The sequence below is a fragment of the Corvus brachyrhynchos genome, unplaced genomic scaffold (assembly GCF_000691975.1).
Source record: "Corvus brachyrhynchos isolate BGI_N302 unplaced genomic scaffold, ASM69197v1 scaffold258, whole genome shotgun sequence".
Taxonomy (NCBI): domain Eukaryota; kingdom Metazoa; phylum Chordata; class Aves; order Passeriformes; family Corvidae; genus Corvus; species Corvus brachyrhynchos.
This window is the reverse complement of record NW_008240122.1, coordinates 119,635-143,982: the sequence shown is the minus strand read 5'-3', so window position 1 is coordinate 143,982 and position 24,348 is coordinate 119,635. Positions and strand designations below refer to the sequence as shown.

General features: G+C 45.2%; 1 protein-coding gene across 3 annotated transcripts; it reads right to left on the bottom strand.

Annotated features, from left to right (window-relative positions):
* Nucleotides 1-2,935: 2,935 nt before the first annotated feature.
* Nucleotides 2,936-24,342, bottom strand: RD3 (retinal degeneration 3). 3 transcript variants are annotated; one of them, XM_017744870.1, is made up of 3 exons: nucleotides 24,281-24,342; nucleotides 14,173-14,485; nucleotides 2,936-7,007 (listed from the first exon to the last, which is right to left on the bottom strand). In XM_017744870.1, the coding sequence occupies exons 2-3, from the start codon at nucleotides 14,466-14,468 to the stop codon at nucleotides 6,710-6,712; spliced, it is 594 nt and encodes a 197-aa protein (XP_017600359.1). In that variant the 5' UTR covers nucleotides 14,469-14,485; nucleotides 24,281-24,342; the 3' UTR covers nucleotides 2,936-6,709. The 3 variants fall into 3 exon arrangements, with proteins under 3 accessions (XP_017600359.1, XP_008639908.1, XP_017600361.1); XM_008641686.2 differs by lacking the exon at nucleotides 24,281-24,342 and adding an exon at nucleotides 23,959-24,266; XM_017744872.1 differs by lacking the exon at nucleotides 24,281-24,342 and adding an exon at nucleotides 16,967-17,187.
* Nucleotides 24,343-24,348: the final 6 nt, after the last annotated feature.

Sequence of the window (24,348 nt, the reverse complement as noted above, 5' to 3'; positions counted from 1 at the left end):
TGCTGGCTGGTGGAGCTCTGATGTCCTTTCATGTGTTAAACACACTCCTCACGGTCTTTGCTGTGTGTATTTAGAAACAAGTTTCCAAAGTTCTGGTTCAACACTCAGGGTTGAGAGCTCCCCTTGGAGTCATTTGAGGACTCTGTGGAATGGCTGGATTTTATGTCATAGTGGGTTTTCCTGAAGGAATGAGGTCCTGGGCACACCTGAGAATGCACTTAGTTACATTTGAAGCTGTAGGGTGATGAGTTTTTGAGGAGCTGCTCCTTAAAATTATTGGCAAGCACCTGGCTACCTAGTTCCATCTCTGGACAAAATTAATCATCAAAACTACTGTCCAGTGCAGAGATTGTGATTTGTTTGCCTGTTGACAACAGAAGGGTTTTTTCCCTGCCTGTTCAATTTCAGTCTTAAACTGTGCTTCAGGACTATGACTCATGTAGTGTTTGAGGGATGGGCAGGACAGTGCTGAGGGGTCTAAGGAAGCCTCTGGGAGAGCCCTTTGGAGCAGCAAGAAGAGCATCATTACTACCCAGCCTGAGAGGCACAACGTGATGGCAGCTGTTCCCATGCCAGCATGCTGGCCACTGGTGCCATCTTCTACTCAGGCACTGAACACCAGGGCTAACATCACTTGTGTTCACTTTGTTCTCCATTCGTGAGCTGCTCTAGGGCTGACAGAACAGTGGTGTGAGAGGGAGGAATCTGTATTTGTCACGAGAGGCCCGGTTAGGAAGCTGCTGCCTTTCCCTGGTTGGTCGGTGTTCGAATATCTGCCGGTAGGTGGCATTGCTGTCCAGCTGGAATGTCGCAGAATTTTTTTTTTTTTTTTTTTTTTTCCTTTGGACATTGGCTTTGCACTTTCTTATTCTGAAACCCTATAATTAGCCCGCAAATACCTAATTATGGTTGTTTATGGGGAACATGTGTTACTGCTGTCCTATGAATTTAATCCAGTCTTTGTTCCTTTCTTGCCCTTGGCTGTGCTGAGGACAGACAATGGCCTCTTCTGCTGGTGCCTGTGTGCCAAACGCAGAAGGAAGCCTTTAACTTCTCAGTAGCTGAATGCAACAGGAGCAGGTTGCTGAGAGCCAGCAGGGGCCTGGAAGGTGCACCACCCTACCTGGGGCTGCTGAGTTCTTCAGAAACTGCGCTCTGCTCTTCTCCATCTCCTAAGTACCAGTGCTAGAATATAGAAATAAAATGCACCAACTTAAGGAGTATTTCACTGTCACTGCTTCATAACACATCTGGTTATTTAAATAGTCTTCAGACCAAATTAAGTGCAATCTATTGCTTTAGGCAACCTGACACTGCAGAGAATCGAGTTGCAAAAAGTACTGCACATGGACTGTGACCTGATAGGGGCCTCTGAGGATACAGCATTGTGAACACTAAACAGATGTAATAGTAATTACATTCTGAGAGCAGATACGCTGATGCCAGAAACACAGAAGCTCTTTCCCCTGCTTTGGTGTCTCTGCTCCTGGGTCAGATTACATTTACTTGGTAGAGGCAATGTGTCTGTGGCTAAAATATAGAGGTGAGATGCTGTAATCTGTGGGATAATCCTAGCCAGGACCCTAAAAAATTATAATTTTATGAAGTGTACAGTGACAGTGTATACAGTGTATTCTTGTAGGCCTCTTTCTCACCTTTCTGTCGTGTTTATTAAGATCTCATTCTGTAAGGGTTTTCCCTTAGTCTGAGAATATCTGTGTGCAGCAAATGCACAGAAAATACATGTTGGTCATTGGGAGACCTGGGCCCAAGACCCAGCACTGAGGGCCAGCAGAGCATCTTTCTGCTGTAAGCCAGTTTGAGACATGGCTTGTCTGACCATGCAAAGGGAACAAGAGGTCACTTGTGCCAACAGCTCATACATGGACAGCAGTACCAGGGAGAGGCAGGCACTGAAATTATGATGTCTCTGCCTGGCACAAGTGGGTGGAACTGAGGGAGGCCTAATAGCCCTTCCTCTATTGCAGGGCACAGCCAGAAAGGCTGTGACTGATGCAGTCCAGTTCTTCTCAGAATGCTTTTGGGCAAAACCACAGTAGCATGTCCTACAGCAGGGAGGTGTAGCAGAACACAGGAATATCAGAGTGGCCATCCAGTCAAACTATCTGTAGTTTTCCTTCTGGAAGAGGCCTATAGCAATATCTGGGGGAAGTAGTGTAAGTAACAATACAGATTTGCTTGTCCACAGCTTCTGGCAAGCAATAGCTTAAGCCCTGTGCTATAGGCTGCATCTAGAACACTGTGGTTTAGTAATCCCCAGTACTCACACAATCCCCTTTTGGAACCACTCATCTATCTGATGTGCAGAATGTGCTAAGCAGTGGAATTCATGCTTTAGTAATACTTCATGTGGGGAAAAAATGGTTCCCTTTTGTTAAACATATGTATGCTTTGTATATACGGTGCTTAGCACAGGGAGCCCTGAGCCATCTGGGGCCATCTGCTGATATTAGAGTGTTCCAGTACACAGGATCAGGTATGGAATCAGCAGAGTGACTCAAAAGTATCTGGAGACAAAACATCCATTTTGTCTCTCATATCATCTCATTTTGTGGTAATACTGGTTAATGTAAGACGTGCTTGGAAGCACATTGATGAAGACTTCAATTCAACGTTGTATCTGCAGACCATGTAGCTTCAGAGAATTTCAGACCTTTGCAATTGCTTAATCCTGGTTATTTATCACCTTATATCTTGAGATCTGATGATAGAGGTAGCAAGACAGAAGGTGGGCAGTTGCATTTGTAGCCTGTAGAGAGAGGATGTTTTTGTTTAGATCAAGTGCCTTTACCATTCTTGCCTTCCTTCTTTGATACATACGCAGTAGGGCAGTGGAACAGCTGTTGTGTTTGGCTAGATATGGAAAGATTATATTTCAGGAGATCTTTAATTAAAGACAACAAGTACAAATAAATTGGTTTATATTCCACAGCTTTGCTTTAATTCTCCAAGGTTCCGTGATGAAATGTATAAACAGTGCAGTGTCAGCAGACAGGTATTTCCCTCAGAGGTTACTCCAATTCCCCATGGCATGACAGCTGCCTGAACTCTATGCTGATGTGGGTGAGGAACCTCAGCTCCTGCCTGCACATCCTTTCTGGCTGACACAGCTTGTGGCCAGGCTCATCTCTAGAAGCCACAGGAGCAGGGCTGCACAGCCTCCCTCAGGTGAGTAGTGCTTCTAAGGAGTGCTAAGCCCTGGAAGCTGAGCAGTGCAGCTGAGCTGCTGCCATTGCTTATTAGAAGGTGTAGCAAGTGTAGGACTGCTTTTTCCTGGGTGTGACAATGTCCTTTGGACAGCACAGCACTGTCAGCAATGGGGCAACAGCGATGCTCTGAGCTGGTACCAAAATCCTTGCTCAGTTCTGAGAGAGTGTTTGAGGATTTAGAATGATTCTTGTTCGGTTCGTTTCTGTTTGTTAGCGATGATGTGCTGCTAGTAAATGTTTTATTCTCCTTAAAGAATTAAGACACAGGACTAGGTCTCAACAGGTGCTAAAAACAGATCAGAGAGTCTCATCAAGGCCATGTAGAAAAGGGGTTTTTTGTTTGTTTTTCTATACCAGCAAGTAGTGCAGCCCAGGAGGAGCAGAGCTGTAGAGTCAGACAGTTGCCTGTGAGGACCTGATCTTCATATTACACAGGTTTCATGAGAGTTTACTTCAGACCACCCTTAGTCCAGATTTGTGGTCTTTGAGCCACTTGCAGTGGATCATTTGGGTTGGCTTTAGCCAGAAGCAATCTGGTTTGCCTGCTGTGTCTGCCCAGTGCCACGGACCATAGCACAGTAGGTGGGGACAGTCAGGAGTTTCATGCTCCTCATTTGAACTGACGCTAATTTAGCCACAGCAAATGTGGAATTAGGACAAGGCAAACATGAGTGGGTAGTTGTTGCTGCATGCTGTGACCAAAGATCATTTAAGGTTCAGTCTACAGCATTTCTAAGAAAAATGAGCACCACAAGCAGTGCAGCAGTCATGCATCCTGATCACCTCCCAGCTCTGCTTCAGTACCTGCTGCTGCACGCACAGTGCAGGAGCTCGCAGTCAGTCTCCAAGCAGCTGGCTACAGGCAAACATGGTACTACTTCTACTCCTGTAAGAGTAGATAGCATGGAGTAAGAATAGGACTCTCATAGCTTGGTATCTGAATATCCCTCTATCATCCGATCCTGCTGCGAGCCCAGTGTAACCTGCAGAAATGGTGGAGGGAGAGTGATACTGTTTAAGAGTTTGGATTACTTTTTATTGTGGAATTAGAAATGATAGGTAAGTTGAGGCAAAACAGCTGTCACCAGCACTGCCACAGCCTGGCCTGATGACATGCAGGGCTTTGACCAAAGGTCAGATCTGTCTCCTTTGCTGGCTGATGCACGAGAATGGTGTCTGCCAGCTGGAAGTTGTTAATGAAGGACACAGCACAATCACAGGCTGCTGTGATAATGTGAACGCTCTTCAGTGATTTCCTTGGCTTTCTGCATTGCTGAAGAGAAGTTACTTACTGCTGATTCTCCTTAAGAAAGAGTGAGCTGACACTACTGACACTGTACTGTAACAAAGAGCTTTGTGGCAGTGTGTCAGAATGTCCCATGTCTCCCAGCAGTCCATCAAACATCGCATCGACACAGTCAATACTGAAGGTGTCAAACAGAACATAAGTGCAAATAAAATGAATACAGAGCTGCAGCATGAAATTCATGAACTCGTCTCAGCCTTCAGTACCATACAGTGGCTTGCAAATAAAAAAATAAAAAAAATATGGCTGACTCTTTTCCAAACAAGAATTTTTTCTGCAAATTGTGGTGATCCCTTGCTAGAGGTCCTACATCTTCTAGGCAGCTAAGGCTATGCTGAGTATGCCAAGCCTTTGTTTTTACTTCATATGTGCAATCACATTACTTCACAAGGACGTATGGCTGAAAAACACTAAGCTGATTGTCAGAAGGCTTTAAACTCTCCCTCATGGACCTACAGTTGAAATAGCCTGTCCCAAACTGGATGCTGTATTTGGAAGCCCTGACTTTTTGGTTAAAAGTGAGCTGCTTTCTGTCCCTAGGAGGGTTGCTGGCAGCAATGTTTACCAAGGGATAGAAACTGCAGCCTGGTGCTAGTTAGAAAGCCTTGTCTTCAATCTTACGTAGCCCAGAGGGGAGAGAGGAAGAGCCAGAATCCCACAGTCTCAGAGAGCTCTTAGGGGGTTTGATCTTGATCTTTTTTTAATGCTGCCTTCCTCAATCTCTGGAAGAAACTGCACATTTCTAGTCTAGGATAGATTTCATGTACTGGAATTCTTCCCAGAGCTGGCACAGCTTCAAAGGGTTTTAATCTTGGCTGTAGAACCCACATGCTGTTGCAAAGATCCCCAGGGAAAAATAGCTGGAAACGGACAAAAGAACAACAAAGCCACAGGGTCCTCCAGGAGGCTATACCCCACTGAGATGATTCCCCAAAAGCCAGTCATACAGGCAAATCCCCCTCTTCGTTCCCTATCTTCCATTGGTCACCACAAAGCATCCTAGTGCTTGGGTTCTCTACAGGACACTTGACTTTCACAGCGTGCCCTACTGTTCCCTTTGCTGGTGAGAGCTCTCCCTACAGATGCTGAGGTAGGGCCTTAGTAGCTTTTCCTTAGTGGCATTTTCCTGTCTCTCCAAGGTCTCACAGAGCCCTCATTTGCCAGAGCCCTTCAGTCACTCAGAGCAGCAAAAAGTTCAGATGATCTCAGCTGTTGCCACTGTACAGAGAGTCCTGGAGATGAATGCTGAGTGCCTTCACCCTTCCCTTTACATGGATACTCTACTTCAGCACTCTTTCAGGCTTGGCCATAAACATTAATTTCAGCCCACTGATTTATTTCTGGGGTGTGGGGTGGAGCACCTACCTCAGCAACACGGAGCACTGAGGCCCCAGAACAGCACTTGACACAGCACTGGGGTATCCACCTGTGTATCTACACAGCAGGTTGATAAATTTCTATCTACTCTGCAGGTGCAAGGTTCAGGGGGTTCTGCCTGCACAAAAGAGAAAATACCCAGGAAACCTGAACATGCATAAACTGGTTGTTGTGGAACATGATTGGTCTTTAATCTCAAAAAGCTTGGGTCTGTTTCTACTCAGGTTGGATTGTGAACTGTCAGCAAAAAAGCGGATCAAGAGCAGTGCTGAGGTTACCTGTGAAGTTTGTCGTAGCACTGAGGAAGGCTATTAGTTGGGAAAGGAAGTTCAGTTCCAAATCAGATACCGGCTTTAACTCACAAGCCTGATCCTGCAAGCCTCACTCATTTAAGTGGCTGTCTCGCTTTCAGCAAGATTGGTCCAGCCAGCAGGTCTCAGTAGCTAGAGCCAAAAGTTTTTATAGATAACTACATCCAGGCTGGAGGGGAAAGGGAGAAGACAGACATAGCAAAACTAATTCATTTTCCACAAGAAAGCAGTAATAAAAATGAGATAGTAAGTGAGCCTTGCCCTTAAGGTTACTGAATAGCTACTGAGTTAAAGGGAAGGCCACCATGTTTGGTAATAAATGGCGTCACAGACTGCAGGCTTCAGCAGCGGTTACTATGGACACAGCTTCCAAGACAGAGACAGGCAGGAAGAGGGAGATGGAAAAGAGAAGAAACAGAAGAGTTAAAAAAGGGTTAACTGGGATTTTGAAAGATCAGTGTCTAAAAACCTTATTCAGTATAGAGTCAGAAATCCTTGGTGTTCCGAAATTCTGGCATGCTCCAAACCCTCCTGTTGGGCTGGGTGCCCCGTTCCACATCCTCAGAGATGGTCTTGATGTCACTGATGAATGGGGAAATCCTGGACCGAGATTTAAATGTTGTTAAGGAGAGGCTGGTTCTGTTCTTTGTGTTCCATTGCCTTGCAAGCTTCTTGGCCTCTTCCTCCTCTTTGATCTTCTCAGCAGCTTCCTGCAGGACGGAGCGGAAGAGCTGGGATACTTCCTGCGCTTCTGGTTCGTACTCAGCAACGACTTGCCGGAACCTGGAAGCACAGTCAAGGCACAGCTTTGATTAAAAACATCAAATTGCAGATTGCTGCCAAATCACTCTGCTAGGCTTGGAACTTGCACTTTCCTGCTAAATGGGACTCCCTGGACTGAAGGGAACAACAACAAGGAGGGGCCATGAAAATATGTCCAAAGTCTCTAAAATCACAAGCAAGCCAGGGAATGTAAGGAAGCAATGAATCACTGTTTCTTATAAGCGCAAGAAATAATAGGGAGAACCAAACAAAGCTAGAAGGCAAGTTTGAAACAGAAGGAAGTGCTCTTTTCACACAACACCTGTTAAACCAGAACCCAGTGCTATCAATAGCTTAAGAAACAAAATTATTGGACAAGTTTATGGAAAATGTCCCCATCACTGCTGATTAAACATGATTGTCCAAATGCACATCCTTGCTCAAGACAGTCCCTGAACTGCAGCTTACCAGAAGCTCAGGGTAGACCAGGAAAAGCCCCACTAGACTACCTGTTTCCAGTTCTTGTTCCCCATAGCATTACCCAATAGCCTCTAGACAAAGGAAAATCCAGTCACTTTCAGTGAAGTGGTGTTCCATCTTCCTATGGATTTCTGTAAGGTAATGGAGTGGCTCAGCTGAAAACATCTTGGTTGGCAGCACGATGCTGTATCTCTGAATTATTTCAATGCCTTCTCAGCAGAGAGCTCAAAATGGAGTTTGTTGACATTTTTTAAGCTAACTTAATACACCAAGGAAGTGAAGAATCACCAGTGTTTATTTTGCAAGTGAGGAAGACAAGATGCAGGGCAGAATAATTTTCTTGAAACCAGAATGGGCCACTGGCTGGACAATGAAGAGAACATGTCATCCTGACACCTTGCTGGGTGAATTGTCCCCATCCTGGAGAGTGTGGGATCCACTTTCAAGGCTCACACACTGGTCACGTAGATATTCTGACTGTTCTATAATAGTATGTATTTGTGACAGATGGTAATATGGCTACTCTTCTAATAAATAATCAGTTCTTAACATGAAAATTATACTTGCAAGCAGACACGGAGTTAAACTAGTACTTCACTAAAATCCAGGTATTTGTAGTTCAGGGAAGCTAAAATGTAGAAGGTAAGCATTTTGGTATTTTTCTCCAACAGAATTTAACAAGGATGGACAACGGTAGGACTGTATTTAAATAAGCCTAATATAGCAGAAGCTGATAGAATAAGATATTGTCTCTTTGGTTTTTGATAAGCCCTAGGAATATAAGAAGGAGTTTAACACATATGGAATTGCATTACTTAATAGTGTGCCAAAGGATACCCAAGATTATAAGGACAGAAAGGAAACCAAAGAGAAACCAGAAAGACTTTTTGTATATGTATATATTTTGACTCTGACTATGGAGGCCTGAAATTGGACACACATCTTGACATCCTGTTGTATCCCAGGTGTTTCTCTCCCAGCAAGTACTGGCAGCTATGTGTACAGTTGTGGAGTCACAGGTGTTGCTTGCTGTCAGCAACAGGGAACTCGCTGTCAGCAGAAGCACCAATCCCTCCCAGTGTCAAGCCAGAGCAGCTTGATACAAAACCTTCCAAAGTCACCAAAATGTTCCTTAACTGTTTCAGTTGCTTTGGATTAATTCTTAATCTCCCTCCTCCACCCCCTCACCAAAAACATCTAAACTTTGAACGTTTGGGTGCAAAAAGCCTCTGAGGTGTTGTAGTTCATGCTGGTATTTACTGACACAGTGATGCTGAACTGAATTGTGCAGAGCCTGGAATAGCAAGAGACTATCTCTTGCTGAGGGTTAGCAGACAACAGCAGGAACAGGGATTTGCTGCACATTGCAAACTTCCTTTCTGCCTTCTGAGGAGGCACTTCTGTCGCCTTATCAAAGAGCCCAAAATACAGTTTTCACAATAAATGAATTTTTCCCTTGATCCTATTTGAAGCATAGACAGGTGAGTCCATAGAAACCCAAGTCTTCATAACAGGGAAGGGAAAGCATCTTCAAAGGATTTCTTTTTGCAGAGGTGAACTAAAATGAGTCGTTCTGTTATTTTATCTCTGTGTGTGTTTTAAAGAGAAGCACTGTCATATTATATATATTTATGTATATCAGTACATCCTCCTCTTTTGTATTGGCAATTGTGCACCCAAAAGGCCGCATCACTGCCTCCACTTTCAGAGGTTGTGTGTCATACTGCTGGGTTGTGGCTCCAGAGCAGGCAGCAGCACGTACCAGGCTATTAATGGGCCAGTGCCTGGCTCTGGGAACAAGAGGGGAAATGGATGATATGACAGCAAATATACCCCCTGAGCAGAGAGCTCTAATGCTAATACCCTGTGTTGTTGATAATGCTGCCAACCAATCCAGCTGAAATAGTTTTCTGAAATCAAGGTAACTTTCCACCTTCACAGCTATCTGCCTGCTCTCTTCTTAGCTTAGTTTTGTGAACTCTGCTGTTAAGATTTACCTCTAACTTTTCAGGATCAACACCAAAACTACTTTATATGGATTTGAGCAGGTCTAAGAAACAAAGGGAAAGCGATCCAAAAAACTGTGCCAGTCACACAATGAAAAGCCGCCCTCATTCTGATGGAGAAGGGAAAGGGGACACTTTTCTCTCCCCTAGCAGGATGAACTAACTTCACCCCTTTATTAGTGCCCACCTAACTTCAGTACCAGCACGTTTGTGTAAGGGACAGCTCATGTAGGAAGTCCAAAAGGTGTGCACACCACAAATATTTCTCAACACAAAAGATGGACAGGTTATCTGGGCTGAGATCCAGCTAAACCAATCTGTGTATCAGAAAAAGACAATGTTTTTGCTGCAGCCACCTACACGTAACCGAAGCCATCTTCCCCAGATATCAGTGAACACCAGTTGATGTGCTGGATGATCTGGCAGTCTGCTCTCTGCACAGAACATCCAGTATATAAAAACAGAAAACCACTGGAATCAAGGAATACGGGTTTTTATCTTGGGAAACAAACTCCACACCAAGCTGCTTGGTGGAGTTAAGAACACAAAATTGCACAAGGCTCACCTTCTAGCACAGGTTAACACCCTGACGCTTTTGCACGGGATAGTTTCAAACTAGGCAACTGCACAACCATGTCTAGAAACGCCTCAACAGGGTTTCCTTACTCATCATAAAAGCAAACCTATCTATCTTACTCGTGGCTCAAGCTGTGCAACTGTGGTAGCTATCCTGGAACACATCGTGCAAGTCACACAGTCTGAGACGTGACTGCCAACAAAACTCACCTTGAACCAGCACAGAAGCCTGGGGAGGATGCATGGGCACACACAGGGATGAGCACATTCCCCAGTCCAGGCAGTGTTTTAATCACAGTTCAAACAAATTTGTCCTTTAAATTGTGACCCTCCCATTGCTTTATAGGCCTGTTAGATTTTAAGAATTCGGCCATGCTTGGCTCATGCTGGCATTGCTTTTTAAGGCGCTGTCACCTGCCTGTGTTATTCTGTAGGTCCTCTGTACAGTAGGTTCCCTAAGCACAGCCTGAACTTTAAAGACCTGGTAAATCCAATGGAAGTCCTTGGACTTAAACAATGTGCTTATAGTTCAGGGTATTCCTGAGTGCCCGTCTGAACAGGGAACTCTAAGTAGATTTAGTCATTCAGGGAAAACATGGGGTTGCTTAGTGCTAATAATTAGCTGCTGACTCCTGAATCTATATTTTAAGCAGTAATTCTGCTTGTAGGGTAAAGCTATGAACAGCTTTGCTAGAGAAGGCTCCTTGACTCCCAGAGAGTTACAGCATTCACACTAATTGCAACATTCAGGTCACACCACCTCAAACTTAAGCTTGTAATTGTAAATAAATCCATTTCTGATTTTAGTAATTTGTCTTACATTCAAGCTAACTAGCAAGGCCACTTCAGCTATATGCAATCCTTAGAAAATTACAGTCATTAACCTGTGATCTTGATAACAATTCAGATCACCAAAATTCAGGTTTACATTTCCATACTAGGGGTTTTTTGGTTTCCCTCTGGGCAGACGAGGATAGAAACCAACTGTTTCGCTTTTGCTGAAACTGAAAGAAATTAAAGAGGCTTTAACTAGCTCTGACTAGGGCTAAAGCTCTGAGTAAAGATGGAAAAAATCTAGCATTTTTTATTGGCAACCTACTATTCTGCTTGTTCAGTTTAACCATGGCAGTTAGGTACTACAGGCCTCACCAAAATCACTGTCATTTCCTTCAGCTGGCTCCAGGATTTAATTTTAAATAGTCAGCCATCTCTAACCCAGTAACCTAAAGCTAAGTTACTCCTGAGTGCAATAGCTTTATTTGCATGAGGTGAATCAGTGTCTCCAGATATCTGAGCTATTTGCAGTGTACTTGAATCCTTCCAGAATTCCAAGAGACTCAAAGAGAAGTTTCTATTGACCCAAAATACAAAATAGGCAATCTGGATCTGAAAAAAACCCCCTTTCATCTGTGAAGTGCTCTTTTCCAGCCTCCTCCACATCTAAAGAAACAAATTTAGAGAAACTTTGCCTCTCAGTAGATGAGCCTGTAGCCACAGAAAAGGACAATTTGGATAATCATTTAGACCTTTAGAGAATGAAGTGACATCTCTGACAACTCATATAAAAATGTTTTGTTCTGGCTTTGACTCTGAACTCAGAGTCTCACAGAGAAGGAGACCTTGCATGACACAAACAAAACAAACTCTGCAGTCTTGCAAGATGCCTGCTACTTGTGTTATTTAAGAATTACATGCTTGTTGAGTGCAAAAAGGACTTCAGAAAGGACCTCAGCTGTTCAAATGCCTAAAATGGAAGGGAGAGGATCAATCTTACTATTTCAGTCAGAACCAAGGACTTTGGTATGGTACATGCTCTGCATTTGAATTTCCCAATGCAAGCTTTTTTTTTGGTGGAAGATTTTTCTAAAAGCTGCTACATATTAGGAAGTCACAGAGTACTCGAGAGGAAACATCAGCACTGCAATGATCTTGATCTTGTTACTAAAGTACTTCACTGGAAATGTGGAGGTTTCGTTGCATTCCTGTTATACTCATCTTGAGGAATTTCAGGGTAGTTACTAAAATCTCCATCTTATCTCACTTTCCAAGAAGAGAATTTATCCAATTTTGGCTTTCAGTTAAATTGCATGCTCTTTCTTTCTTCCTCCTGTGTGTTTTCACCTCCTAACATGGCAAGCCCCATTCTTTTTCTTTGTTTCCTCGTCAGCAATGAAAATTCCATGGAATCACAAAGCTCTCAGTTAGAAGGTAGAAAAGAAGAGAGGTCAACTCTTAACATTTCCAACACAAAATGAAAGGGTTATTGAATAAAACTAGGACATATTAGTTTAAGACAAGCAAAACACAGTTTTTTATGACAGAGTTGTTAAGTTCAGGAGTGGAACTCTGCCACAGGGTGCCAAAATGTTAAAAATTTACATGTGTTCAAAACAAGAGAAGCCTCCACGACCTAAACAACTGAAAGGAAAAGCCACATCAGCCAATTATGGACAGAAGGTCCACTTGTGGCTCCAAGAGTCTCCCAGTTACAAGGCACAGTAAGTTGGATGCTATATTTGAGGTGGTGTAGTTGTCCCTACTGTTGGATTTGCTTCCTTGTCCTTTGCTCTTCTCCTTACCCTGGTGCCACTGGCCACTCTGTCACATACAGACCAACATCAGATCAGCCAGACCTTTGACCCAATCCAGTTCCACCATTTTTGTGGCTGTGCTAGTCCCTCCTCAATCACAGAATTGAACCAACAAGGTTATGAAATCCTCTTTTTTTTTTTTAGTGTGGCCCTGCTAACCATGCAAGCTCTGTAAAACACGCCACTTCTTGAATCATAGTGTAATACAATTTATGACAGCACCCTACAACAGCAATTTGTAAGAGGAGTTTTAAGAGGATGGTTTCAGCCTTTTTCAATCATGCCCACACAGAGTCCACCAACGTTGCTGAGTACATTTATCTACTGCTGGCAGTATGCTGAATCCTGAACAACAGTGAACAACCATTACAAGCTGCACTGAAATCACACATCTTGCATGATCTGTCTCAATTCCAAAAAAAAAAAAAAAAAAAAGCAGAGCAGCAAGCAAGTTGTATATGGCTCAGCTTTACTTTCCTGAAGAGGATGAACCTCGGGGCCTCCCAGCACCAGCAACCAAAGCCTGCTGTCATGGAAATAACCTGTTTGCTAGACAGGCCTTGCTCAGTGGCCCTGGGGATGGTAAAGATCGCTCTGAATCCCAAGGGTTTGAAGTAGCTTGTTTACAACATAGCTTGGAGTTATGCAAATACAAGGCAGGTGCTGTTCCCAGCAAATTTTCACTGGAGAGGTCTTGGTCACTGAATGATCCCAAATCTCTACATCTGCCACCATGGCAACCTTTGCAAGAGCCAAGGCTCTGTGCCAGGTTGCTTCCAAGGCTCAGTCCCAGGGAAGATGGGGGCTAGAGAGGTAATTTTGGCATTGTTTCCTGGCTACATCCACTGTAAAAGAGAGGACCAGCTGTTTCCAACCCTTTTACAGTTGCAGTTCAGGAGTCATAGATTCATTTGTTCAAGGGAAAACAGGTGCCAGCATATGCAGTGAGGGCTGAGGGCCCTCTTGCATATCTCCTGCAAGGATTGTCTTCAAGTTTAAATCGAGGAATGAGGGCTCCAGTGTGAGGGGGGAAACACCAAAGGAGGTTGTTCAGAGTCTGTGGAATCTCCACTCTCAGAGATATTCAACAATGGACAGGACAAGGCCCTAAGCAACCTGATCTAATTTTGAAGGTGGCCCTACTCCAAGTAGGAGGTGGAAGTACATACCTCTAGAGGTCCCTTTAAACCTCAGTTTCTCTAAGATTCTAAAGTCTGAAGCAAAAAAAAGCCATCACAATACTGAGATGGTAACTGTTCATGAGGTGAGGTAAAGCTGCTGTGGCTACTTGGGAGCATAAAAGCACTCAAGCCAATGTCAGAGGGAAATGGCATTTAGTAATTTCTTGAAGGAAATGATGTCGTGTTAACATGAGATTTCCCTCTTTCACAAAGACACTGTCCCAACCTGACTTACAATACAGGATGCCAAGTTTTGGTTCTCTTGGTCCTAGCAGCTCTCCCTCTGTCCTCTCACATCTAAAAGAGGAAAGGGGGAAAGGAAAGGTCTGTACCATCCCATCTTTTACCGTACCTGAGTATGACAGGCCCACAGTAGGAAGGATGTATTTTGGTGCACATATCCTCCAGCTGCAGCCGTTCTCCAGGGCTGATGTCATAGCTCTGCTTTGGGTAGCTGACCAGCCAGCCGTAGTCCACCCCGGTCTTCATCTTGCGGTATTCGTTCTCCCGCTCTCGCTGCTGCTTCTCTGCATGCTTGATCTGCCAGCTCAGCTCCATCATGAGCGTTTCAACCACCATTTCTGTGGGGTTCCTCTGGGAAATGCGGTTTGGGGGCTCATTCCACCTGAACCAGGATGCCAATGACATAATGCTGTGTGTCTTCTCTGGGAGCAGGTTGAGGGTAGAGAGGGAGAGAAAAGAACAATGGCATCATCAATACACCTCAGCTGAGATCATTCTTCCCCCCACACCCCTCCAGTCTGTTGTTAAAATTGCTACTGGATAACCACTTGGAAATAATTGGTGCTGGGCACCTTGAGAAATCTCACTCATAGCAGCCAACTTGCTCAGAGGGCGAGACAAAGGGTGAAGAGGCACTATCTCCCTTAACTTCCACTCACCATGTAATTAAAATGAGTCACAGTCCTCACACCTTAAGTCAGGTTACAAGGATACCTTGCTCCCTCCAGGCTAGGCTGGGGAAGCATTCTCCTGCCCACACACAGGGCTCGGGCTCGCAGGGCTGAACCCTCATTGGAGGGCACAACCTTGCAGCAACCCTACCTCTAAAAACCTCAGTGCACGGAGTCAAACGACTGCTGGGAGCTACATTCTAGCCAGGAGATCCTTAGGGAGGAGGCAGGGTAAGTGACCTGGTGCGGTGGGTTGAAGCTGGTGCCCACCAAAGCTCTGTATCACTCCCTTCCCCAGTAGGACGGGAGAGAGAAAATGTTTTGAAAGGCTCGTGGTTTGAGATAAGGACAGAGAGAGATTACTCAGCAATTACTGTCAGGGGCAAAACAGACTCGACTTGGGTATATCAGTTTATTACTAATCAAATCACAGTTCAATAATGAGAAATAAAACCAAATCTTAAAACACCTTCCCCCCACTCCTTTCTTCTTCCTGGGCTCTGCTTTACTTCCAAATTCTCTACCTCCTCCCACCTGGCAGCACAGGGGGTTGGGGAATGGGGTTGTGGTCAGTTCCTCACATGTTGTCTCTGCACTCCTTCCTCCTCAAGGGGAGGACTCCTCACATCCTTCCTCTGCTCCAGTGTGGGGTCCCTCCCACGGGAGACACCCCTCCATGAATTTCTCCAGTGTGAGTCCTTCCATGGGCTGCAGTTCTTCATGAACTGCTCCAGCCGGGGTCTCTCACAAGGGGCGCAGTCCTTCAGGAACAGGCTGCTCCAGAGGGGGGTACCCCTGGGGGCCACAAACTGGCTCCAGCATGGGCTTCTCTCTCCATGTGGCCACAGGTCCTACCAGGAGCCAGCTCTGACATTGGCTTCCTACTGTGGAGGCACAGCCTCTTTTGGGCATCCAGCTGCTCTGGCATGGGATCCCACACAGGCTGCAGGTGGATCTCTTCATGCCTCTGAACCTCCATGGGCTGCAGGAACACAGCTGCCTCACCACAGCCTTCACCATGGGCTGCAGGGAGATCTCTGCATCTCCCCATCACTACCAAAACCTTGCCACACAAACCAAATACACCTGGGTAGGTTTGCTGCCGCTGTAACATCAGCAGCAGAGCTCGCCCCTGTCTGGGCAGCACTCACAGGAGCATGAGCCACGAGGCCAGGCAGAGCTTTAACCATTATTTCGCAAACATGCTGCTACTGCAGAGGCTACAGCACCTTTTAGAAGCTGAAGTCTGACCATGAACTTTGCTGCAGGAGCACTCCTTCAGCACCACCACCAATGCCAAGGGAGCTGCGGCTGCTCTGAGAGGGAAGCAGAAGCACACCTAGGTTTAAACTGTTGTTACTTCTAGGTGAGATGTTTCTCCTGCTGGGGAGTTACCCAGCACTGAGAAGACAGAACAAATCACATCAGTTGGCTCAGAAAAAGATGGAATTAACTCCCCACCCAGCCAATCCGTTCATGTTGTCCCTTCAGGAGGACAATGCATGGAACAAAGTTATTACCTATTGTACTTGTATTTAAACACAATGGAATCCAAAACAGGCACTAGGGAGCTGAACAGGAGCAAAACAGCATCTGTTTCTTCACACAGTGCACTTACGTGCCTTGTTGCTCCCTTCCATCAGCCCCTGGGGAGAAGCGGTGGCACAAATAATGATTGCAGCTGGGATTACAGAAAGGCTGCTCCTGGCAGCAGCCCAATCAGGACATGGCGTCAAAAGTTAACATGAGGGCAAGGGATTAAAGAGTCTGATTCTGCAGGGCCTGAGCAAATCCTCACTATTGGGACACAGACAGACACAAAATGGAGAAAAATATGCTTTTGATTTAAGCTTCCACATTGGGGTCTAGGGCCTTTAGTGAAAATAAAAATCACCAAAAGTTCATAACTACACAGTACTCCCACTAGAGCTGAGAGCCATGAGCTCCCAGACTCCCTAGACAAGAAATGATCAATAGGATTCTGCCATGACTGCGAGGAAAAGATGCTTCCATGCATCATTCACTTGTCATAAAGTAGCCTGTTCTCTTTCAAAAATGTTCATACTGTGTAAATACACCACACCATTAAAGGAAAATGCTCCAAAAACCTGGATAATCTGTACAGTGTCCCATGCTTGAAATTATTTCAGGCTCTAATGCTTAGGCTTTTCTAGAATCAGGAAGTTTTCCAAACTCTATCAAAGGACTAGTTTCTCTAGTCCTGTATCCTACCTCTCCCAGCAAGCAATACCAGTTTCTTCAGAAGGCAGACATAAAAGGGCTGAAAACTTCCACAGGTCACAGATGCAGCTACCTCTGAGTGTCAGGCCGCAGGTACTCTCCCGAGACTGTATAAACAGGCACACCTTGGCTGGTTTACAGTGCTTGTAAGGAGAGATCGCTGGAGTGACTGCTGGTGCCCTTGAGCATCAGCTGTGATCATCCTTGTGACAGCATTCGCAGTCAGCAGCTGCTGCAAGTAATCCTGCTCCTGTCTCATCTCTATGCTCTGGAGGAGGAGGAGCAGCCAGTCCTTCCATTTGTGGTTATCGCCAGGGTGACTCCAGCTAACAGCTCCCACACCACCACGCACAGCTCCAGCGTCTGCCGCTGGCTAACTCGTCCCAGACACAGGAACAAACTCAGGCTGGAACTGATGTGCTGACAGCTTCAAGTCCGTGATCCTGCCACTCCAACGTGTACCTGGCTCTTGCTACATGGTGGCCTCCACTCACTGTTACACATTATTAAGGATGAAGACCTTTTCCTTGGTCTGATCACCCCTTGTGTAACAAAAGTGAGGAGCATAACACACCACGAGCTGTTGTAAATAAAGTCTCCTATTTCTTTTCAGCTTCTGTGATGACAGTAATTTTTGTAAGCTGTTCCAGGTACCTGACCAAATAAGGTATCATTATTATTTCCATTTGTGCCTTTGTCTGATGAAGGTGAACATGCCCTTCTGTATTTTAATTCTGGCTATGACCTGGTCTCACATTGATTTAACTCTGCTGACTTCAGTGGCATCGGGGTAAATCAGTATAAAGCATTTCAGTTGTGGAGCTGAGGAATACCCTTCCAGCTATTCCTAGCTCACCAGCTGTTTCATTAGAAGAGGAGCAAGAAGGGAATTTAGTAGTCACACTGGGAAAGCAAACAAGGAGACTTGGGTTTTGCATGATCCTGGGCTGTTCTTACTGCCATTATGGTTTTTAGTTCCACAGATCTCCCTCAAAGCAAGGCATTCTGCACAAGAACCATTGCACTAGCCCTAGTATTACAGAGAATAAACAGAAGAATATTTTGGATACCTTGTCTGCTGATACCAATGCCTGCTAAACCGGAGGCTTGCCCAGTCCCAGAGCTTTCAGAAAGCTCTGGTAACAGGCAGATTTGCTTTTGGTATGGGAACCTGGATACTGCTGACCCCAAATGGACTTCCACTTGACTGCCATAAAAAAATCTGCTTCCACAGTGAAGCCTATAAAGGAAGGCAAGCACCTCACCTGCAGCTGAAATAGCCTGTTCTCAAATGAAGGAAAATCCCATGCAAGCGTTTCAGGCACACTGGCAGCTTGTGCTGGCTGTTCCTAAGGGAGCCTTGTTTGTATGAGATTGTTTCCTTCCCCATCTCTCATCCATCATCTCCTCCTTTTGAGAGCTGGCAATTGGCCATCTCTATTTAGCAGGCTCAACAAGCCACCACTCTTGCCACTACTGCTCTTTGCAGCCTGCAGAAGATACTGTGGGCTCCATTAATTGTGGCTGCTGGTTTTAATTTAAAGTTCACAGGCAGGCTAATCATTAACTGACTCAAAATAGCTTTTCCATGTGGAAAAACTCAAAAGGACTATTGGCAAGATGTGGACAACTAAAGAAAGGCAAAAGTTACAGCCTGACCTTCTTATTAGGGCAAAGGACAAATTTACACTTCGCAAGCATTCACATTAAAATGATTTTTAAGAAGAGACATTGTCCCAGCTGAATACACATTTCTGTTGCACAATTTGTCCATTTTCTAATTCCTTGTAAGAGGCTGTCCTGGGAGCTGACACAATCCAGTTGATGAACTACTCTGGTGTTATTCAAGCAAAATTTCCGAGGGGTTTATGGAAGTTCCACTCTGGAAACAGATCTGGGTTTCAAGACTTTGGTATCATTGGCCCTAGACCTTTGTCTAGAAGACAAGCCTTCCCCTCACACTGTTGGTTGCAAGTCTGACCACATAAAACCTCACAGAGTTTTAAGCACACATTTACCTCAGCTATGCTAAAGTCTGGAATACCTTTCCTTCTCTCTCTCTTTCTCTCTCACACACACACTCTCTCTCTGAGGGGTTGCTTCAAATTTTAGCAATTGCTAGTAAGTCCATCTGAGAGTTTTTCATGTAAATGTTTCCTGTTATTCTGCCTTTCTTCAGAACTCATTTTTGTTCTCTACACTGTCAGCAATTCCTGCATTTTTCTCCTCATGTACTTTACAGCTTTCTCCATTCTTTTCTCAGAGCATGTTCTGAACAATCTCACCTCATCTTCCATGTTTTTACCTTCTTCCATGTTTGCACCTTCTTCCATGTTTGCCCAAGTAATTTCCCTTTCTTGCTCCAAAGAGTGCACCAAAGAATCATCAGAAATATCAACCTTCATGTGCCTTATCTGTTTTTTCACCTTCTTCAAACAGGATTTCAGCCCTTCCTGGCTCTTTCACCAGCAAAGGGAGTATGTTTCCTTGGCCTGCTCTCTGGCTGGTCTTTGGCCAACTGGAGGCTGTTCATACAACCTGACAGCCACAGTCTCCTCCAGGCTCTTGCAGGCTGGATCACCACTTGCTAAGACTTGTTACAGCAGGGCTGCTTTCTGGTAAACCATGAGTCAATCAGCAGGGCCTGTTTATGAACTTCTGAGAATAAAAAATTCCTTTCCATTGATCTTTCTGCTGGTTCTCATCTTGTAATGCCCTCCAGGAGGGGAGAGAAGTATGCAGAGAGGGGGAAATGTGCATTTTGAAAAAAATGAGAATAGAATAGGACTCCATAAAGGTATGTTCTAGGTTTGACAAGTCTCCTGTGATTTGCCTTTGCCTTTGCAGTCCAGGAGTGCTGCTGACAATCCTGTGGGACTCTCGAGAGCCTTAGGGGTGTGGTAATTGTGTAGGAGCAGAAGGAGAAGCTTTAAAGGGGTTAGGTGATAGGAGCCTAATCCATAATCCAGTGATGTCAACAGAAGGGTTGTCACTCAGCTGTAGATAGATTTCCAGGAAATCCACCATCATGCAAAGCATACCAACAAACTGGGCTGAGCAGCTGGGAAATGCCTTCCCTGCCTTCTTGTGGGTGGTAGTTCCTCACAGCTACAGTCAGAGAGCAGAATTTGCTCATGCAAGATACCCACTTAGCCTTTTTCCACACATGCCAGATCACAAGGTCACAAACAAGGAAATTTATTTCCAAAATAAGTGGCTCAAATCTGCCAGTTGTCCCCATAACTATACTTTTTAAGAGACACATATTCACGGGGAAAAGAGATAATGTGAAAGTGCAGAACATATTAAACATCATTTTAAATTATTTACCTCTTTAGTAAAGTTTGGATTATGGTGTCCAGGAAAGTCCAGTATCCTTCCGATAGCAAAGGGTATCTAGTATCTGTCTGGACTGGAACTCACAGGTAGATTAAAATTGGTTTGGCTACGCCCATCTCTGAATTCTGTGCTAACTGATGCAATGCTTAACCAGCTGCTCAGGCAGAAATTGTGGTCATGGCTATGCTGCTGGCTCTATCTGCATGAAGTAGCATTAAGTAGCAACAGCATCAAAGATGAACCTCAAAATCTATTTCTCTTGTGATGAAGATATTTTAATTTTGTTCCAAAGAATCTTAGCAAGTTCTAATTAAGAAACTGCTGCCAACACCTTCTCAATTTTATTTATATAGTCTACCATAGCTTTGTAAAAGAATCCCTGTTCCCTGTTCTCCACCACTTTCTGGTTTGTTCAGCCTGGAGAAGAGGAAACTGAGAGGAGACCTCACTGCAGTCTACACCTTCCTCACAAGGAGAAGCAAAGGGGCAGGCAGTGACCTCTTCCCTGTGGTGCCCAGTGACAGGTCCCAAGGCAGTGGCCTGAAGCTGTGTCAGGTTGGGTTTAGGCTGGATATTAAAGAAAGGTTTTTCACCCAGAAAGTGCTCGGGCGCTGGAACAGGCTCCCCAGGGAGGTGGTCACAGCACCAGGCAGCCTGACAGAGCTCAGGGAGCGTTTGGACAACGCTCTCAGGCCCATGGTGTGACTCCTGGGGATGTCCTGTGCAGGTACAGGAGCTAGACTTCAATGATCCTTGTGGGTCCCTTCCAACTCAGGATATTCTATGATTTTTTTTTTTTTTTTAAGTTACTTGCCATTATTCTCTCCATAGAGAGAGTTTTACCTTACCAGGACCCAAAGAACCCTAATTCCTATCTGTCTGGAATCTCCTTTCTTGTTCAGTAACATGGAAGGCCAAGGTGTTTACAGATACTTGCCATGTGATTGTAATCTCAGTGGAAATTATTATAACCTCAGCCTGAGATGCTACGAGGTAATTAATGCTGAAAAAGCAGTAGGTAGAGCTTTTCAATCAAGAAATTTAAAAGCAATGCAAATACCATGATATTAACACAGCAGCATTCTTCATTCTGACCTGCAGAATAAAGAGAGAGAACTTTGGAGGACATTCAGAGGTCTGCTTATAGACCACAACAGAGAATCTCTGTTTTGCTTTATAAGCACACCGATTCCCCTGTTGTGATGGGCACAAGCTATTTCTGGACTAAAAAAATTGAAAATCACAGTGGTTAAAATGTGTCCAGGTACATGACCCTGTTACAAGTAGCAAGGAGCTTTGAATAACAGAAGCGCAGGGGATGAAGCAAATGCTTTAAATGCAACCTTATTGTCAAGTCTTTGTGGTTGCGGGTGTTTAAGGACAGCCAAAAGCCCCTCACAGCAGTGTCCAGGAGGGAGCCAGCTGTGACAGGGCACGGTGGCACCCAGCAGGCTCTTGCCTGCCAGGCAGTGCCCGTCTGTCCCCGGCAGGGCTGTGCTCACGCTCCGACCCGCCTGCCCCGGGCTGGCAGCTCCCGCTGCTGCCCGGCCCTGCCCCCGCCTGACAAGCGCTCCCAAAAACGTGTGAGAGCCGTGCTGCTGTTCAGCATGCAGCCCCATCTCCGTGATCGCTGCTCTCCAGCAGGCCTGGCATGCACTGTCAGCAGTACAGAAATGGACCGGCTCTTTGTCTGCTGCCATTGCCACGGAGGCTTGGGAGTCACTCAAGCCTTCAGTGAACACGGTGAGAAAAGGTAGCTGATCTAACAGGTGCGGCTTCATGATCTACAGCAAAGCTGCACTAGCGTAAAACAGATTTGCCTCGTTGAAATAAATCAGACTTCTGTTGATTAACTCCAGAAGAAAATCCGGTCTGCAGATCTTAAAGAAAGAGTGAAGGAAGGGTCCAATAACTTGGAGCTCTCCTAATGCCTGGGACTCTCTACAGAAGACAATCTTTGTGTTATCTGCAGAAGCAAAAGGGTGGGTTCTACTCAAGTCTGCTCATGGAGCAGAGCGGTATTTTACAGTTTATCTACTTACCAAAGCAAATGAGTTCCCTTTGTTGAAAAAACAGGAGTATTTTCATGCCAAATTCTCACTCATGCTTGAAATAATGTTTCTAGTAGCAACCATAAAAGCACTGTCATACAACTTACACTAAGCCGTTACTTAAACCTACAGAAGACAGGATGTTAAAGCACACTGAATGGCTCTGTTTGGCTGACTTGTTATTAAAGTCCTATATATTGCTCAGATCTTGCCACAGTGGATCAAACACACCTTCAGTTCTATATCTTGCTTTGATCTCTGTAGACTACAAAGCCAGGTTTCTAATCAGGACAGAGGGATGTAAAGTATTCTTCACCATTCATTCAGCTGTGTAAATGAGAGTTCAGAAGGTAGCACAGACCCATAGCTTTTCTGTTATTAAAATTATTCAAACCACCAGAAAAAAGTATTCTGCAATAAAGCTGTAAGAGCATCTGATGGAAGGCTCCAATACAAAAGGATTTCAGAATTAAAACTCTGAGAGATCCCCAGCTCATCCTTCTCTATTCTACTAATAACTACACAGTGTTATTAAAGGGGCAGCAATGTCACAGATTGGAGTTTCTAATACTGTCGTCCACTGCAGATACTCATATCTATAGAATTATATAAAGAGATTGAAACTCTGGCTCAAAGGCATGTTCCACTTGTCATCAGGGGATGAAATTTTTTTATTCATATATTGTGGCGAAGACCAGACTAAGTGCTGTGAAAATGGGCAGGTGAGATGTGCATTCTCCTTCCAGGCTGAGGACTGATTCTTCTGTGAAAGCAGGAGTAACTCATTGCATCGTAAGGTGAGAATGCATTTCAACAGACACCTGTACATTTCTGTTCAGGACTGAGCCTTAGTTACAGTATCTACCTGAAAAAATATTGACCGAAGATCCCTGAAGTCTCACTCTGCCTCGACTCACTGCAGAACTACTCCTATAGCGAGAGTTTTCTCTGTACTGCAGAATACTAGGACCAGAGTTAAAGTTTGATCATTGTCACAGGAGCTATTTAAAAATACACTTTGTTTTGAAATTAGCAGCCAAAGGAAGAATGCTAAATTCACAGTTTGAAAACTTAAGCCTGTCTCTGCCGAGATCGCACACAGCATTGGCAGCACCTGGCAGAGCTCTGGGAAAGCTCATGCTTTCCACCCTGCAGTAGCTGCGTGTCCCACCTGCGGGCATGGAGAGAGCAGTCACTGTGAGCAGCGAACAGCGCTGTCCTGACACAGGTTTTAATTAATGTATCAGCATTAGGAGATGTACAGTGTGCTCTATCCTTAGTCACACTGCCATAACTCCAAAGTTGTCTGACTGACCTTACTGGTACCTCACCGGGGTTAATAAACACTGGACTTCCGTGCTGCAGAGACACTTAGTAGGGCAGGTGTCTAACCAGAGAGATTTTTTAAGTGGCATAAGCATAAGGCAGCATAAACCATGCTTTCCTCCTCGACTGCCTGTCCTTACGTAACCAGTAACCCAGCGCTTATCCATGATCCAGGCAGCCGTTCCCGAGCCCAGCCTGGGAGAGCTGTCAGAGTGTCCCGGTCCCCTTCCCTTCCCTTCGCTTCCCTGCCCACCCATCCCGCCTCACCTTTGGCACCAGCGCTCCCGCTGCTTGTGCGGACAGACGGACCCAGGGCGAGCCGAGAGGGTACCAGGAGGAGGACGTGGCTTGAAGTTAAGCCCTCTAAACTGGCACAGCAGGCTTAAACCCACACTGGGGTACGGATTAGCCCTGGTGACGAGATATAACAGCTGGGTTTACGGCAGTGCTTTGGAGCGATTAGGGCTTGGGCCAGTACCTCCACAGACACGGCCTCCCGGCAAAGAGCCGGCACCTCTCGGCTCAGACAGATTTCGGCACCTGTTTAAAAGTCCCTCCAAAACACGAAAACTTTGTGGGGTTTTCTAACCTGCAGCTGAGCCGGCCCTTTGAAGAAAATGCAGGTACTTGAGGGCACTGGGGCTTTCTGAAGGCGGC

Coding starts and splice junctions, on each gene's coding strand:
- RD3 (XM_017744870.1), bottom strand. CDS start 14,468: ATGTCATTGGCATCCTGGTTCAGGTGGAATGAGCCCCCAAACCGCATT. Junction 7,008..14,172: donor TGTGGGCCTGTCATACTCAG/GTACGGTAAAAG, acceptor CTGTGCTTCCAG/GTTCCGGCAAGTCGTTGCTG.